The sequence below is a fragment of the Microcaecilia unicolor genome, chromosome 9, assembly GCF_901765095.1.
Source record: "Microcaecilia unicolor chromosome 9, aMicUni1.1, whole genome shotgun sequence".
NCBI classification, from domain to species: domain Eukaryota; kingdom Metazoa; phylum Chordata; class Amphibia; order Gymnophiona; family Siphonopidae; genus Microcaecilia; species Microcaecilia unicolor.
Genome location: NC_044039.1, coordinates 38,226,253 through 38,244,757, shown reverse-complemented (window position 1 = coordinate 38,244,757; position 18,505 = coordinate 38,226,253). Strand labels below are relative to the sequence as shown.

At 43.1% G+C, this 18,505-nt stretch overlaps 1 protein-coding gene across 2 annotated transcripts in view; it reads right to left on the bottom strand.

Moving 5' to 3' along the window:
- CREBL2 (cAMP responsive element binding protein like 2) overlaps nucleotides 1-18,291 on the bottom strand; it is a 28,784-nt gene extending 10,493 nt beyond the window's left edge. The window contains exons 1-3 of one of the 2 annotated variants that reach the window (XM_030214722.1): nucleotides 18,044-18,291; nucleotides 10,304-10,357; nucleotides 22-219 (exon numbers count right to left, since the gene is read on the bottom strand). In XM_030214722.1, the coding sequence (XP_030070582.1) occupies nucleotides 22-219; nucleotides 10,304-10,309 (204 nt within the window). In that variant the 5' untranslated portion in view covers nucleotides 10,310-10,357; nucleotides 18,044-18,291. The remainder of the gene's footprint in view (nucleotides 1-21; nucleotides 220-10,303; nucleotides 10,358-18,043) is intronic. The other variant, XM_030214721.1, reaches the window with a different exon arrangement.
- Nucleotides 18,292-18,505: the final 214 nt, after the last annotated feature.

The following is an 18,505-nucleotide window of genomic DNA, read 5'->3' as shown; positions in this document are numbered from 1 at the left end:
GAAAAGGACAGAGCACCTTACCATCTCCAGTTCTTCTCTCAGAGCACAGATTGCCCTTTCCCTGCTGGATACCAATTCTTCCAAATACTGGTATCGCAGTTTCTTTCTCGCCCTGCATTCTCTGGCACTCTGACGACTTCTTTCAAGTTTTGCCTTTAAGTCAATTTTGGCAGGTTTACGGCCTCGTTTTCCTGGCTTTTTAACTTTACCTCCGATGATCTGTGAGGAGACATTGAATTAACCTACAAGGTTAGCAGAAAGCTGAAGAAGCCACTAACGTAATAATATGGCTGGAGTGAGCTTTTGACTGCAGCTCCAGCGGTTGGCAAGTAAGACCAATGCTGAGCAGACTTCTACAGTCTGGGCCCTGTAAATAGCAAAGTCAGATCAGGATCAAAACTGGAGCAGACTTTGACTGCAACTGCAGTAGTAGAGAAGCAGAACTGGTGCCAGGTAGAGTTCTATGATTTATGCCATAAAATGGACAGGAAGAGCTAGGAATTAAGTATATGCATATCACATTGAAAGCATATGCCATGTACTATGTATCTTTACTGGGGGGGGGGGGGGGGGGGGGGAGGAGTAGAATCATAAAGTTATTAGAGGCCGATTGAATAACCGAAACCAGCCCAAAATCCAGGTTTGAGTTTTGACCATGACTGAAATTGCCTCCCTCCTGGACCCACCAGTCAGCCAGCTTCTCCTCCCGCCCCCCGTGGTCTAATGATCTAACTGGGGCAACAGCAATTCATAGTTGCCCTCATCCTGGCTATCTCCACCACCAAAATGGCCACTGAAGGTCTTGGCGTCCATCTTAGGAATGGAGCAATTTTAAAAAAAGTCATCCCTGCCTATACTGGCCCCAATCCCACATTGGCTGCTGTAACCTTCAGCAGCAGTTTCAGCAGCCATTTGGGTGGCGGAAATGGTTGGGGTGAGAATGACTGACGCTCTTGCCCTAATTAGGCCAATAGACTACCAGGGTGCCTAAGGTAGCCCCGAGGATGTGGAAGGTATGCTGTGTGCAGCGGTGGCTGGGAGGGAGGGAGGGAGGCTGTGTGCGGAGATGGGGGCTGGCCCATTTTGTTTTTGGCTTCTGATGAAACCGAGCAGCCAATTTTGGTTGCGGATTTGGTTTTGCCAGAAACTGAAGATCCTGAGTTCAGTCAGGCCCTAGTTCATATTAGTGAATAAACGATGTTAGTCAGCAGTGGGGAAGGGGGAAGACATTCTTAGGGTTCAAAGCATCACGGTATTACGTTCCAAGATTGCATCATGTAATGAACAAATGAGGTTGGTACAGCCAGTTGCTGACTGCCCTGTTTATGACACCAGGGTTCTCTTTACTATTGGGATGTCCTCTACATCAGATCGAAAGGCTGCAGTTGATACTGCTATATAATGCCAAACTATCAGATCACGTAACACCATTGTTAGAAGAACAACACTGGTTAGCAGTGTTAGTTAGAATTAACTTTACGATCTTGATTCTTGCTCATAGAGCTATATATACAGGAATTCTTGTTTACTTACATTTATTACTAACTTATCAACCAATTCACACCTTGAGTTCATCATGAGCAAATTACTTAACTGTTTCACCACATAAAACAAAATGGCTAGACAGATCTCACCGTACAGCCTTTAGCCGTGTTGTACCTTCTCTGTGAAACTCACTCCCAACAGAACTAATTTAATGCAGGTCTTAAGACCTGGTTGTTTGATCAATTTTTCTAAGTAAATAGGCAGACTGTGACAGAGGACTTGGACCACTTCTATTTCCCTTTTGTTAAATGCCCTCCTTATTTGTCCAATATAATTGTCCTTAGGTTTAAATTATTGTGTTATACATTACCCTTACCTTTTGTGTCTCTTGGATATATAATATTGTTGCTTTTAATGTCAATGTATGATTATGTATGTTTAATCTAATCTGCTTTATTTAATATACTGTACACTGCCTTGATATAATTAGCAAAAGACAAAATAACAAATAAACAAATGTAGATGTGGAACCTGCACAGTGCGCTAGATACAACTCTGGACATGTTGTTGGGCAGATTGGATGGACCATATCGGTCTTTATCCGCCAACATTTATGGTGGGAATTCATTCAGATGCAGTAAAAGGTGAACTTTTACCACATCTTGACTCCCCACAGGATTCAGCAACCTGAGGGATCCCGGTATCATGGGTTGCTGAATCCCATGGGTACAGGAATAATGGTGAATGCGAGCTAACTCGCAAGCAGTATAGTATTATGTGCACAGAAGCGTTGGGCTGCAATGGTGCATCCCAATGCTCCTGGGCCACCATGTTTTGCACACTTAACCTGTGGCCACTTAAAATATCGCTACAGAATTTTTGGTCAAGCAACAATTGGGCTGTAAGTCACATTATTTCGCCCTCAACGCTGCTTGATGAATTTTCTCCTATATGTTACATAGTAACAGTAGGTATAGTTTAAAGGAGACACAACCTGCTGTTCACATACAACCTTTTGATGGTGACAGTTAAATGGTTAATTCAAGTGAAGACGTTCCTCTATGTCAAATCCAAAGGAAACACCAAGGAAGTAGGAGGATGACACGTGACTCACAGGCTGGGATTTGCAGATAAAAGCACTTTATTAGAGCACCAACAATAAAGACCTGGCACGGCTCTGTGTTTCGGCAGGCAAACCACCTTCTTCAGGGGTCACGTAAAACACTCTGCAAATGCGGTAGTGTATGTAGTTGGACCATCCTGGATGATGGCAACGTTTGTTTTTGCACTATAGCTGTTCTGATCTTTGACGGACAGATTATTTGGATGGTCCAACTACATTATTGCACCAACTGCAATACATTGCCATGTTTGTACGTGACCCCTGAAGCAGGCGGTTCGCCCGTCGAAACACGGACCCACGTCGGGTCTTTATTGTTGGTACTCTAATAAGTGGTATTATCTACAACTCCCAGCCTGCGAGTTGTGTGTAATCCTCTACTTCCTTGGTGTTTCATTTGAATAATTCAGGTGAAGACCACTTGAAATTCAGTTTTCACAGTGAATGTTGTCTCCACACACTCTGACCAGTGATGTCTCAATATTATAATGAGCTCAAACATTAACATGGCATTTTTTCACTTGCAAAAATAGGTACCATGGCCATTACAATAAACACATGAATCGAGCCCCAGTTCTTGAGAATGCTGCTCAGGGCCGAATGGTTTAGACATGTCAAAGAAGTGATGAGGTAGACACACATTCTTCTCCTGGCTCTAGAGTGGAACTGAAGACTCAGACTCAAATCTCCCCTCAAAACATGAAGATCAGCAAAACTGTGTGTGTGTGTGGGGGGGGGGGGGGGGGGGGAGGAGGAGGGCAGGGGTGGAAAAGTTCCAGAATCCAGAAGACATAGACCCCAGTCAGAGTGGAAAGGACACAGAAAGCCTTGTCTGTCTTGTCACTACAGGAGTAATTACATCAGCGCGAGAATGAATAAATAAATAAATAAAACGAAGGATTGCTTCAAGCTGTAAAGTTCCCATTGTACAAAGAATGACATAAGTGTTACTAAGGTAAGATTATTCTGTACTGAAAATAATGTTGCACAATATAAAAACAATTTATTACACAGTGAGCTCATGTTCTGTCCAACAAAACAAATGACCACATTGTAATACAATGAAATGTATTCTTTCTGCAATGAAATGAGCCAGTGATCACACAGCATGGCATGCCAACCCCTTGCATGACTGCTAAATATTACTTTTCAAAAGTAAAAGACATAAAAGACCAAAAAAAAAACCCCATGATCGAAATTCTTGGTCAAGGAAGGGAGCCAGGTCTAACTACGGTAGGTATCATCAAAGAATATAGCCAGGAAATGTGCACAGGTTTGAAAAAAATGCCAATTTGCTGATCACTGTAGATTTACTCTTTGAAAGGCACAATCCATCTGCAGCCTTCAACTGCATTACAAGATCACTTTCATGCTTTCCAAAAATACTAGGACTAGGGGGCATGTGATGAAGCTACAAGGTAGTAAATTTAAAACCAATCAGAGAAAATGTTTCTTCACTCAACGTGTAATTAAACTCTGGAATTTGTTGCCGAAGAATGTGGTAAAGGCAATTAGCTTAGCGGAGTTTAGAAAAGGTTTGGGCAGCTTCCTAAAGAAAAGTCCATAGACCGTTATTAAATGAACTTGGGGAAAATCCACTATTTTTGGGATAAGCAGTATAAAATGTTTTGTACATTTTGGGGATCTTGCCAGGTATTTGTGACTTGGATTGGCCACTGTTGGAAACAGGATGCTGGGCTCGATGGACCTTTGGTCTTTTTTTTTTTTGTACCCCGCGCTTTCCCACCACTCTAACCACTAGGCCACTCCTCCACTCCACTTTCCCAGTATGGCAATACTTGTGTACTTATGAGTAGCCCAATGGTTAGAACATTGGGCTGAGAACCAGAGAAGCCAGGGTTCAAACCCCACTGATGCTTTTTGTGGTCTTGGGAAAGTCACTTAACACAGTGTTTCCCAAGTTGGTCCTGGAGTACCCCCTTGCCAGTCCTGTCTTCAGGATATCCACAATGAATATGCAATGAACTTGATTTGCATACACTGCCTCCGTTATATGCAAGCCTCTTTCCGACTTGGGAAACACTGCCTTAAACCTCGTTTACTAACATGCGCCTAACATAGTAAAAATGGCCTATTACAGGATGCGCTAAAGCTAACCATGTGGTAAATATTTTTTTGTATTCTTTTGAGAGGCATGTCACGGGCAGAGAGTGGGCATTCTTGCGCTAACCAGTTAGTGCATCCACGTTACCGCACGCTAACTGGTTAGTGCACAGACAATCCGAGAGCCCTTATCACATTAAGTGCTCCCGCAGTAATTCTTTTTAAATAGCTGTGCCCTGATGAGATTAATGCATGACAATCAATGAAATAAATGCAAAATCATGTTTTTTTTATGGCCATGGTAAAAATGGCCTTAGTGCACAGGAAAGACCCACATAAAGGCAAGCTAAAGGCCAATTTTATCCATAGTTTTAGATCCTTTAGACTGTAAGCTCTCCAGGGACAGGAAAAAATGCCTACTGTACCTAAGGGTCCCTTTTACTAAGCCACGTAGGTGCCTATGCGCGCCAATTTTGAGTTACTGCCCAGCTACCATGTGGCCCTTTTTTGACGTGAATCTGTTATGAGTGCTGGAAAATATTTTTATTTTCTGGCGTGCAGGTGGTAATCGGCATTTTACGCATGTAGACCATTGCTGCCCGGTTACCGAATGAGACCTTACCACTAGGTCAATGGCTGACGGTAAGGTCTCAGACCCAAAATGGACACGCCACATTTTTCATTTTGCCGCACATCCATTTTCGGCAAAATGTTTTTAAAAGGCATTTTTTTTACAGGTGCGCTGAAAAATGATTCTGCGCGCACCCAAAACACAAGTCTACACTACCACAGCCCATTTTCAGCGCGCCTTTGTAAAAGGGCCCCTCTGTTGCCTTGAGCTACAACTGAATTTAGTTCATGTCTTTTTTCCCCCACAAATCCCCTTCCAACCCCTCCATTTCCCACTGTGATGACATATAAATCTCTACTGAATACGAAAATTGATCAAACCAAAAATCACTTAAAGGTTGTACAGTGCTACACACTCCTCAAAAGGGGGAAATTATTTCTCTCTAGGATGATGTTTCCTTCAGGCAATCTCTCCAAGTAGGTTAGTTTTGCGCATACCATCACTCCTAAGCCAGGGAATGAGGATTATGATCTCAGTCTCTCCAATTTACTGGTAACGCTCGCCGTAGTACTTGCATTGTGCCAATGAGCTTCTTTCTGGAGTTCATAAGATGTAACATGTAAAAGCAACTTATCCAGGTGCGCTTGGAAGTTCTTTTCGATTAAGCCTGTGGTACCCAAAATGATGGGAAATATTTCAGTATCTTCTACCACATTTTCTTAGTCTTGGACTGCATTTCTTGCTACTTGAGGATCTTCCCTCTCTCCATGCGATTCACCGAGTAATCGCTTGGGACTGACATCTCTATAATCTGGTGTTTTTCTCTTTTACCACTATATCTGGTTTTCTGGCATCCAGCTTTTTATCGGTCGGCATGAGGATGTCGCAGGTGATCACCTCCTCTTCATTTTCCACAATTCTCTTAGGGGATCTTTTACTAAGCCGCGGTAGCATGTTCACCTCACGGTAAACACAGAGACACCATAGGAATATAATGGGCATCTCGGCATTTACCGCCAGCTGATTTGTACCGCAAGCTAACAACGCTACCGCGGCTTAGTAAAAGACCTCCTTAAGGTCATGATCCTAATGCTTACAGAGAGTTTTCAATGAACAAGACATGCCACCTTGTGCCTTTCTGTATAAAAAGTTTCCACCATCAGCATTTTGCAAGACAGTCATGAGATGAGTAACTGTTTCTAGCTCTTTCTTACAGAAATCGACAGATGTCTGTTGCACCAGTTTTTTCAATTGCTTTCTGTAAACCATCTTTCCATAATTCATTGACTGGCCTATAAGTATTTCCTTCCTTGTATGCCTCTTGACCTCTCCTTCTGTCTCGCTGCACCCTACGCCTGGAATCTTCGCGCCTTCTGTCTCGCTGCACCCTACGCCTGGAATAAACTTCCTGAGCCCCTACGTCTTGCCCCATCCTTGGCCACCTTTAAGTCTAGACTGAAAGCCCACCTCTTTAAAATTGCTTTTGACTCGTAACCACTTGTAACCACTCACCTCCACCTACCCTCCTCTCTTCCTTCCCGTTCACATTAATTGATTTGATTACTTTATTTTTTTTTGTCTATTAGATTGTAAGCTCTTTGAGCAGGGACTTTCTTTCTTCTATGTTTGTGCAGCGCTGCGTATGCCTTGTAGCGCTATAGAAATGCTAAATAGTAGTAGTAGTAGATCCATCAGCAGCCACTTTTGCTTGTCAGAAAATTGCCTGTATAATCAAATTTGAAAACCTGTATCTCCCAGGCAAACCCAATAAGCACTGCCAGGGAATGAAGTATTTACCCCTTGTTGAATGCCTACCTTCAAAACTAGAACAATAACCGGTTACTAGACATCTTGGAAACAGGGAGGGGTGTCTTTCACTATTGGCCAGTGATGATTTGCTGGAGTGGAGTGGACACTGCTGCTGACCCTGATCAAGTGAACATTATCACTGCTACTGGCCAATCTGACAAGTCTCTGCAACAGAACAAACAGTTGCAGAACTGATGGCTATGTTTATTACATTTTAGAATTTGAAACAAAATATTAACATCTATTTTACAGGCACGCTGGGAGTGATGAGCACATAGTCAAACTATGCAGGCTAGCTCATGAGAAGGAAAAAAAAGGTCACATTTAAACAAGCCTTCAATAATATTGTGTCAGCAAATTTTTACTCTGGGCATTAGGGATATTTCTATAACAGGATGCCTTTGGAATAGGGTCCCACTGGAATGAAGGCAGATTTTTATTTTATTACATTTGTACCCCACGCTTTCCCACTCATGGCAGGCTTACATGGGGCAACGGAGGGTTAAGTGACTTGGCCAGAGTCACAAGGAGCTGCCTGTGCCTGAAGTGGGAATCAAACTCAGTTCCTCAGTTCCCCAGGACCAAAGTCCACCACCCTAACCACTAGGCTACTCCTCCACTGATGACACTGTTGCTTTCTTTTAGCAAATTATTGAAGGCATACTTGTTTCAGCAAGTGCTTGCTTAATTTTGATAATATCTAAGATGAGCCCATTGATTTACTGTATAGTTTTAGACTGTATGTGATAATTGGTTTCGAGGTCCTTTTACTAAGCCGTGCTCAAAAGTGGCTGGCGCTGTTTGTAGTGCGTGGGTTTACCATGCACTGCGTTATTTTTGGCGTGGCGGAAAAAAAGGCTGCAGCTGTATATTTTCCTGTAATGGCCACACGCTAATTTCCCAATTAGTGAATGACCATTACCGCAGAAGCCCTTGCCGTCACATATTTACTGCGCAGTAAGGTCTCCCACACTAATTGAGCAGCGTGCGGCAACATAACCGTGCTACCTGATTAGCACAGGGCACACCTACTCTCTGTCCATAAACATGCCTCCCGCACTAAAAATATAAAAATTATTTCTTGGCATGGGATTAGTGAGCGCTGATCGGCATGCTAATGCGGCAATGCTTTTTGGCGTGACTTAGAACAAGGGCCCCTTTATGTGCCGTTCAGGTTTGTTTTATGCCGATTATTTTATGTATGCTTCATTGTAACCCGCTTAGATTTCAGAGATAATGCAGGTTATAAATATTTTAAATTAATAAGAAAATATATTTAGGTGCCTGGAGAGTGCTTATTTTCCTTTATAGAATATACGCTTAATAATGAACCTCTAATTTAGGAACAAGCACTTATTTGCATGCTCAACTTAATTAAGCAATGGACACTAATCGGCATTAATTAAAATTGACGCGCACATTATAGAAGGCGGGGATATAGGTACGGGGCTATCAGAGACAAGGCCCTTTGCCCATGCACTGTATTGTTTTGATTTGCATTGAAGAGTTTGCTGCAGATTCTTTATGTATTGCAAAATGTTCACTTCTATGTTCACTTTGTAAAATTAATAAACAGATTTAAATAAAAATTGACGCGCACAAATGTCTAAGTGTATCCTATAAAGTGATATGCGTAAATTCTAAGATGCAGATTTGAGAAGAGGGTACGCCCATGGGTATTCCTAGAATTTAAGTGCAGTACTATAGAATGTGCCTGTTCCGGGTGTAATTTAGGCGTCGGCATTTACACCAGATTTTTCATTGGAATAATGGCCACAACTAAATTTAGTCGTAGAAAACGAGTGTTGGGTGTATTCTATAAACTGTGCCTAAATTTGGGTGCAGTTTGTAGAATACTAGTGGAACCATGCCCGTTTCCTCAATAATGAAACGGGCCCCTAGGAAGGCTGTCATGTAAGCTTTTTTTTTTTCTCTCTCCCCTGCCCTCCCCCTCCATGTCTAGCGATTCTCCTCTTCCCTGCCCTCCCATCCGTGTCCCGCGATTCACTCCTCTACTGTCCTCCTATCCCATCCATGTCCATCAATTCTCCTCTGCCCTGCCCTCCTCTTCCCTTCCTCCCTCCCCTCGATGTCCCGCGATTCTCTCCTCCTCTCGATTTGTATCTGAACGTTCTCTGGCTGGATGGCGCTGGCTTCCGTTCCGTTCGTAACATCTCTCCTGACGTCAGCCCGCCTCCAGCGTTCCCTACCCTCTCACTGTTCCGCCCTCTGACGTCATTACGTCTTGACACGAGGGCGGGACAGTGAGGGGAAATGGAACGCTGGAGGCTGGCTGACGTCAGGAGATGTTACGAACCCAGCCAGCCAGACATGGAACGTTGGAGGTGCAAATTATTATATAGGATACCTAGGCATATTTTTTTTCGGTGCTGATCTAGTCCAAAATATTTAAGTGCCAGAGATATGCACATAGCTTATAGTATTTTATAGTTAAGAGTGAGTCCTGCCCAGGCTCTACTCATATTCCGTTTATGTGTACATTTATCTGTAAAAATACACATGGAGGGGCATTTTCGAAAGGACGACCAAGTGAGAACGTCCCAAACGGATGTCCATCTCATATGTATATCTGAACAGGATATAGCCTGTTTGAAAATACTTGAGATGGACGTCCATGCGATGGAAACATCTAGCATGAACATCCTTTTTACAAACTGAAACGTCCAAATTTTGAATGGGGGAAAATAAGGGATAAGGACGTCTGTATAGCAGCACGCTTAAAAAATGGCCACATAGACATCCCTGCAGAGAAGAGGTTCAGCCTGGTGGTTAGGGCAGTGAACTGTAAAGCAAGGGGCCCAGGTTCAAATCCCATTTTAACTCTCTGTTTTTTGTAAATTGTGAGAGCCCTCTAGGAACAGAAAAATACCTACAATACCTGAATGTACACCGCTTCAACAGTCTTTAGGATTGCAGGTGTCTCATTTAGATACAGTAGGTATTTTTCTGTTCCTGGATGGGCAGAGAATGGGTGTGGACAGGATGCAAATTAGGGTACAGTATTTACTTTGGTGCCTTTTACAAAGGCATGCCAAAAAGTGGCCTGTGGTAGTGTGGGCATGTGTATTGGATGCACGCTGGCCCATTTCTCCACCATGTCTGGAAAAATGTTTTCTTGGGGGGAGGGGGGCTGGAAAATGGACGTGCAGCAAAATTAAAACCAGCGCGTGTCTATTTATGGCTTGAGCTCTTAATGCCACCCATTGACTAAGCGGTAAGAACTCACACCTTACCTGCATGGTAACTGTCCAGCATGTACCAACTGCCGATTACAGGTGGGAACGCCCCTGTGGTAGAAAATAGAAAATTATTTTCTACCGTGTGCTTTTGGCGCAGGCCAAACTCGGAACTACCACCAGGTGCACGCGCTAGCCGGGCGGTAATGCTGATTTGATGCATGCTGCATGCGTGTAGGCCCTTACACGCCTTTGTAAAAGGCCCCCTTTGTGCTGTAAACTAAGTAGTTAGCAAAGGTACACCTACTGTCTCCTCAAAGGGACACTAACTGCCTGATGGCGCGGAAAGATTGATGCTGAAATTTAGGTGCAGTGTCAAACCTACTAGCCAAGGTCACTATCAACAGAAAGAAACGAAAGGACACAACAAACCTATACATCAAGAAGACAGACAGCTGATAAAAATTATCACTACCTCAAACCCAACTGAACACCACCAAAAAATACAAATAGGATACATCAATGCCAGATCGGCAGTCAATAAAACCACGATACTAACGGACTGGATTACAGCTGACCATCTTGACTTCCTACTTATCAGCGAAACTTGGATCCATGACCCCAAAGATCCAATAATCTCAGAACTCTGTCCTCCAGGATACAAAATCACCCACTGGACAAGAGTAGGAAAAAGAGGAGGAGGCATAGCAATAATCTACAAATCTCAATTCACAGTCACAACAACCGCAGAATCTATTCTTCCCCAACTTGAAATAGCCTCTGTCAGAATCAACCACTCCAACCTATGTGATCAATTAAACCTAATACTATTTTACAGACCCCCGGGCAAATGGCAAGACTCACAAACGCACTTTCTGGATTTTATATCGAACACCTGTGTTTCCACCCAGAACCTTCTCATAGTAGGAAACAACAATCTTCAGCTTGAAGATACTAACTCAAGCAATGTACGAGAATGCAAAGACTTCCTCCAACTATGGGAGCTCCACTGGCCAAACACACAACCCACCCATAACAAAGGACATACACTAGACATCGTCACCCACAAACTCTCAACAGAATCAAATATTACACTAATGGACACAAAATGGACAGCCAGGCCATAGTCCGATCACTACAGTGTAAACCTTTCCCTCTACTGGAGAACAAAAAAAGACAACAAAAACAAAAACAACAAACTTATACTATGAGAGGCAAAATAGACCCACTAACATTCTGGCAACAATTCTACACCGACGAATGGACAACACCCACAGACTCACCCCAATTTCATCAAGAATGGGAGAACAGATGCAGAACAATACTAGACAATATAGCATCACTTCAAACTAGAACCTCACATAGAAAAAACTCAATACCATGGTTTAACGAAGAACTGAAAGAACTAAAAACACAGGTCAGAAGACTAGAAAGAGCATGGAGCAAGAAAAAAAGACGAAAACACACTTAAAAACTGGAAACAACTACAAAAAAAATACAAATACACTATCAGACAAACTAAAAGGACGTATTATAAAACCAAAATAGGACCAAACTACAAGGATACACACAAACTCTTCTCACTCGTAAATAATCTCCTAAATACTACCACGGTTACATCCAACAACACAGATACCCCATCAGCAACCAATCTTGCAATAAATAAATAAATAAATAAAGCAACTAAATTGGTAAATAAGCTATCAAGCATAAATTATTGAGCATTTTAATTGCACTTAATTGGAATTTGTACACGCATCTTGCTCGCTATTCTATAATGCCTCATGCCAAAATCTTCTAATGAATAACTCAAAAGGGGGCATGGCCAGATGAGAGGCATGGGTGTTCCAAAACGTTACGCACACTGTTACAGAATAGCGCCGTTTACATGCTGAAATAAAATTTCAGGATGACCAAAATGTATTCTCCAAAGTAAATGCTGATAAAAACAACCCAACATGGGCCGTGTTTCAACAAACACAGTCTTTGTCAGGGGTATCTTTCTAATCAGCAAGCAATGTGTTGTGATATTCAGATTGTCATAACAGCATGTTTAATTGAGGCACAGTATGACAAAGTGCTCCACAGGAACATTCCACTGTGCCTCAAATAAACATGCTGTTATGACAATCTGAATATCACAACACATTCCTTGCGGGAATAAGGCTACTTATAAGGTGTCTCACATTATTGCCTTGGGATTCAGAAACCTGTGGTACTTGGATCCCACAGGCTGCTGAATCCCATGAGGAATCATGATGCAGGAAAAGGCAAACTTTTACCGCACCTTGATGAATTTCCCCCTAAATATGCCTCAATAAATTGGTTAGTCTACAAGTGCCACCAGCCTCTGCCATTTTTGATACTCTGGGCTAACCCTCTGGAAGTTTTTTTTCCTCACTGAGAAATCAGATTTACTAATCATGTTTGCAAACTTTTTATGTTGTCTATAGGAAGTTTGTTCCTTGTAGCGAGTTAAAAAAAATCTGTGTGTGTGTATATATATATATATATATATATATATATATATATTGTAAGCCACATTGAGCCTGCAAAGAGGTGGGAAAATGTGGATACAAATGCACTAAATAAATAAAATAAAAAATATATATACACACACACACACACACAGTGCACTCCATTTAAGTGCACGTCGGATAAGCGTATGCTCTGTTTAATTGCATGCCGTACTTCGGTCCCGTTTTTGGCACCATCAATTTCTATGGGGAAAAACTTTGGTTTAGCGCACCACTGATCAGTGCAAGATTCGCTTATATGCATGGTTCAAGACCGCTCCTCTGCGGGAAAGACTCTGCATAAGCACTCACGGAATATGGAAGCCAATTGGCGCGTGACAACCGAGATTTCAAATTTACTGCCCCTTTAACTGCCACAGGCAGAATAAGCGAAAGAATGTTGTTAGAGCGTACACGGGGGTCGTCGTCCTGGCGGAACTGTAAGACTGAACGAATAGAAGTTTTTATTAAATTAGAAAACAAAGTCAAGCATCTATTGCTAAAGAATATGATGTCAATCCCAGTCAAATTTCACGTATCTTGAAGCAGAAAGATCAGCTTCTGGAAGACTGGCAAAACAATACAAATCCACACAGGAAATGTAAACTGGCGAGAAAAGCTGAGGATGTAGAAGATGCTCTTCTTCAGTGGTTTTCTCAAGTCAGCAGCAGACAGTTTCCTGTCAGTGGTCCACTGCTTATGGAGAAAGCTAATCAGCTAGCTGAAAGTTGTGGACTAACTGAATTCAAATCCACTGTTGGATGGCTGGAAAGATGGAAGGAAAGGAACAACATAAAATTCAAAAAACAGAATGGTGAAAAACAAGACGTTGATGACTTTGGTGCTGAAAATTGGGTTGTTTCAGTTCTTCCTACCATCTTGAACGAGTTTGCACCTCGTGACATTTTCAATGCTGACGAAAACGGTCTCTACTGGCAAGCGATTCCTGATAGAACACTTGCATTCAAACAAGCCAAAACTACAGGAAGTAAAATGTCGAAGGACCGACTGGCGATCCTCCTTTGCTGCAATATGGATGGGAGTGAGACGGTGGAACCACTCGTCATTGGAAAGAGCAAACAGCCCCGTTGCTTCAAGAATATTAAGCGACTTCCTGTGTCATACGAGGCTAACGCAAATTCAATGGATGGCTGGGGAAATTTGGAAGTAGTGGCTAAATAAGTTAGACACTAGAATGGAGAAGGGTAGTTAGTGGGGTTCCCCAGGGCTCTGTACTGGGACCGCTGCCATTCAATCTCCGCTAAGCTCCTGAGGATCGGAAGGAAGGGATCCTCAGGAGCTTAGCGGAGATTGGATGGCAGAGGCGGGGCTGGTGGTTGGGAAGCGGGGTTAGTGCTGGGCAGACTTATACGGTCTGTGCCCTGAAAAAGACATATAAATCAAGGTAAGGTATACACAAAAAGTAGCACATATGAGTTATCTTGTTGGGCAGACTGGATGGACCGTGCAGGTCTTTTTCTGCCGTCATCTACTATGTTATGTTACTATGTTATAAATGACCTAGAGATGGGAGTAACTAGTGAGGTAATTAAATTTGCTGATGACATAAAGTTATTCAAAGTCCTTAAATCACAGGAGGATTGTGAAAAATTACAAGAGGACCTTACGAGACTGGGAGACTGGGTGTCTAAATGGTAGATGACGTTTAATGTGAGCAAGTGCAAAGTGATGCATGTGGGAAAAAGGAACCCGAATTATAGCTACGTCATGCAAGGTTCCACGTTAGGAGTCACGGACCAAGAAAGGGATCTAGGTGTCGTCGTTTATGATACGTTGAAACCTTCTACTCAGTGTGCTGCTGCGGCTAAGAAAGCAAATAGAATGTTAGGTATTATTAGGAAAGGAATGGAAAACAAAAACGAGGATGTTTTAATGCCTTTGTATCGCTCCATGGTGCGACAGCACCTCAAATATTGTGTTCAATTCTGGTCGCCGCATCTCAAAAAAGATATAGTGGAATTAGAAAAGATGCAGAGAAGGGCGACAAAAATGATAAAGGGGATGGGACGACTTCCCTATGAGGAAAGGCTAAAGCGGCTAGGGCTCTTCAGCTTGGAGAAAAGGCAGCTGAGGGGAGATACGATAGAGGTCTATAAAATAATGAGTGGAGTTGAACGGGTAGATGTGAAGCATCTGTTCACGCTTTCCAAAAATACTAGGACTAGGGGGCATGCGATGAAGCTACAATGTAGTAAATTTAAAACGAATCTGAGAACGTTTTTCTTCACTCAACGTGTAATTAAGCTCTGGAATTCGTTGCCAGAGAATGTGGTAAAGGCGGTTAGCTTAGCGGAGTTTAAAAAAGGTTTGGACAGCTTCCTAAAGGAAAAGTCCATAGACCGTTATTAGATGGACTTGGGGAAAATTCACTATTTCTGGGATAAGCAATATGGAATGTTTTGTACATTTTTGGGATCTTGCGACCTGGATTGGTCACTGTTGGAAACAGGATGCTGGGCTCGATAGACCTTTGGTCTTTCCCAGTATGGCAATACTTATGTACTGTTGGATTCCCTACATATGCAGAAAGAAGCCTGGAATCATGTTATACAGGCAACCATTGTGAACTGCTACGAGCGGGCAAGTTTATTAAGGATGTGGAGAGGGATGAAACAGATGCAGCTGTTGCAAACGCATCAGATGAATAGGCTATTGACATCCCAGCCTGTGTTACTGAAGAGGAGTTTCATCACTACGTAGCTGTTGATTACGATCTACAAACAGCTGACGACAGCACTGATGTCAACATATGCGCCTACATGCAGGCAACGGCTGATGAAATGAGCAGCGAGGCACATGCTGACGAAATTCAACAACCTCCTGTCACTTCTGCAAGAGCGCTGGAGAGACTCAACACCGTGCGGGCCTATCTGGAGGCCACTGGATGTCAGTGCTATGACAGTTTTTACCCTCTGGCAGACGTAGTCTATAGAACTCACAGACAGGAGAGCTAGACTAAATCCTGAGATTTTTTAAATTTGTGGATGAGTAAGTCATCAACAATCACAACTGTGCTTCATAGAGCATATTTCTCTACTGCTAGGGCATACAGAATGGGTTGTATTTTGTACCCCTGTTTAGGACCAGGGGTACAAAATACAACCCATTCTGTATGCCCTAGCAGTAGAGAAATATGCTCTATGAAGCACAGTTGTGATTGTTGATGACTTACTCATCCACAAATTTAAAAAATCTCAGGATTCAGTCTAGCTCTCCTAATTTAGAATTCCTTGGGGTAGTAGAAGTCAGCTATTGTTGGGGTTAGAGGGATAGAGGGTGGTGGTGGTGCTCATTATTATTGTTCTTTATCTGTGATTTATAAACAACAGTTGCACAGTATATTGTTCCTTTTTATACTTTAATAAAAAGATTTAAATATAAAATCATAAGTGTTTGAGGCTTCTACCGATGAGGACAGAGCCCGCGGGGGTGTGGACAGGAACAGAGACAGAACCTGCAGAGATGGAGACACAACCCAAGAGGATGGGGCGGGGAACACACTTTGTCCCTGTGTCATTCTCTACTGTAGAGTAAAAAAATAAATTTGACAGGTAATCTAGACCATGTCCTTATATATAGGTACCTCAATCACCAACCAGTCAATAGCCAATGTAATTTTTCCAAGATTAGGATAATCCTTTCCCTTTGTTTGCAGCTGGTGTGAAATTTAGCAGTTTGTGTTAGCTTAAGCTACAAACAAGAAATAATTCAGCAATTTAAGAAACATGGGAGAAGGGAAAGTCACTGGGGAAGAAGGTGAAAGAGAATGAAAACTGGGCACAAAGGAATATGGACAGAGGGGGGTAATATAATAAATCAGAACATATATCACCTTGACCAGCATAACAACTTTATGATCACTTTAACAAAGAAGTAAACTAATTTGCTTTAATAATTACAACTTTAAGAAGGTCTCTTAGCAACACAGGTTAATTGGGTCTGCTGCACCATTTCTGATCTATCCACTGTCCTTACATCCTCCCTTCATTCTCACCCTCCAGCATTTCTGATTCCCTGATACCCACAAAACTAACATAACCTTAATCCACCGGCTCCCAAATCTGACCTGGGGTACCTCCAACCAGTCCACTTTTTAGGCAATCCACAATGAGTATGCATAACAGAAATCTGCATACAATACATACCGTGTTTCCCCGAAAATAAGACACTGTCTTATATTAATTTTTGCCCCCCAAAATGCGCTAGGTCTTATTTTCAGGGGCTGTCTTATTTTTCGGGGAAACATCGGGGTTGGATTGGGGTTAGCCCACCCGCCCTCCGTCCGTCACTCCCGGAACTAACCTTAAACGCCTTCTTTCACCTTTGCAGCAAGCAGCAGCAGGGCAGGCCACTCCTTCCTTCCGTGTCCCGCCCTCACCTGATGTAACGTCCGCGAGGGCGGGGCACGGAAGGAAGGAGAGGTCTGCCCTGCTGCTGCTTGCTGTGAAGGTGAAAGGAGGCATTTAAGGTTAGTTCCGGGAGCGGTGGAGGGGGGGCCTGGCGACCTCGGGTGGGGGGGGCGCCTTGTCCGGCTCTCGGCGCCCTGCTTTCAAACAAAAATTTGCTAGGTCTTACTTTCGGGGGAAGGCCTTATATCTACCAATTCAGGAAAACCTCTATTAGGTCTTATTTTTGGGGGATGTCTTACTTTCGGGGAAACAGGGTACATAGTAACATACATAGTAGATGACGGCAGAAAAAGACCTGCATGGTCCATCCAGTCTGCCCAACAAGATAAACTCATATGTGCTACTTTTTGTGTATACCTTACCTTGATTTGTACCTGTCCTTTTCAGGGCACAGACCGTGTAAGTCTGCCCAGCACTATCCCCGCCTCCCAACCACCAGCCCCTCCTCCCACCACGGCTCTAGCACAGACCGTATAAGTCTGCCCAGCACTATCCCTGCCTCCCGCCACCGGCTCTGCCACCCAATCTCGGCTAAGCTCCTTAGGATCCATTCCTTTATGTTTGTCCCACGCGTGTTTGAATTCTGCATACAATAGAAACAGTGCACGCTAATATATGCCCATTGGTAGTACTGGGGTCTAAAAAGTCAGCAGTCATAAATAACATTTTTTTTTTGCCAAGAAAACGAAAGTACATAGATACATTCTATCTCTACTACAGACACCATAGAAACACTTCCTTAAGGTGCTATGGATAACGGTATTCGGTAACAGTTATCAAACACCAGTCTTTCACCATCCTGATCTGCCTTTCTACTACATTTGTTTTAAAATTGCTTTTCCAGTGCTTACCTTGCTGTCGTCCATTTTAAGCATCCGTTTCACAACCAGGCCTGAAACGGCCAGTACCCCATAAGCAATTCCGTTTCTACTAGGAAGATCTTTAACATACACCAGCTGCAACCCTACCCTCCTATAACAACACCCCGTAATACCCCCACACTGGCTTCAGCGAGTCCGGACATTTAAACAGCCAAAGGGAGCCACCCCACCTCCCATTCGCCATCCACTACTTGTTTACACTCAGTCAGTCAGCTGACCGTGCGTCCAGGACGAAAGCGGAAGTCGCATAGCATTGTGGGAGTCGTAGGTTTCTGTTCTGCCTTTTCCTTACAATTATGCCAAAGAGCACTGGATGAATGAACTACAACGCCCAGGGACTGCCCTGGCGTTAGTGGTAGAGTGAGAATGAAAGCTCTGTCTTCCCCAACGTGTGGGGGAGAAGGATGTAAATAAAGGCTCTGGTTGGGACTC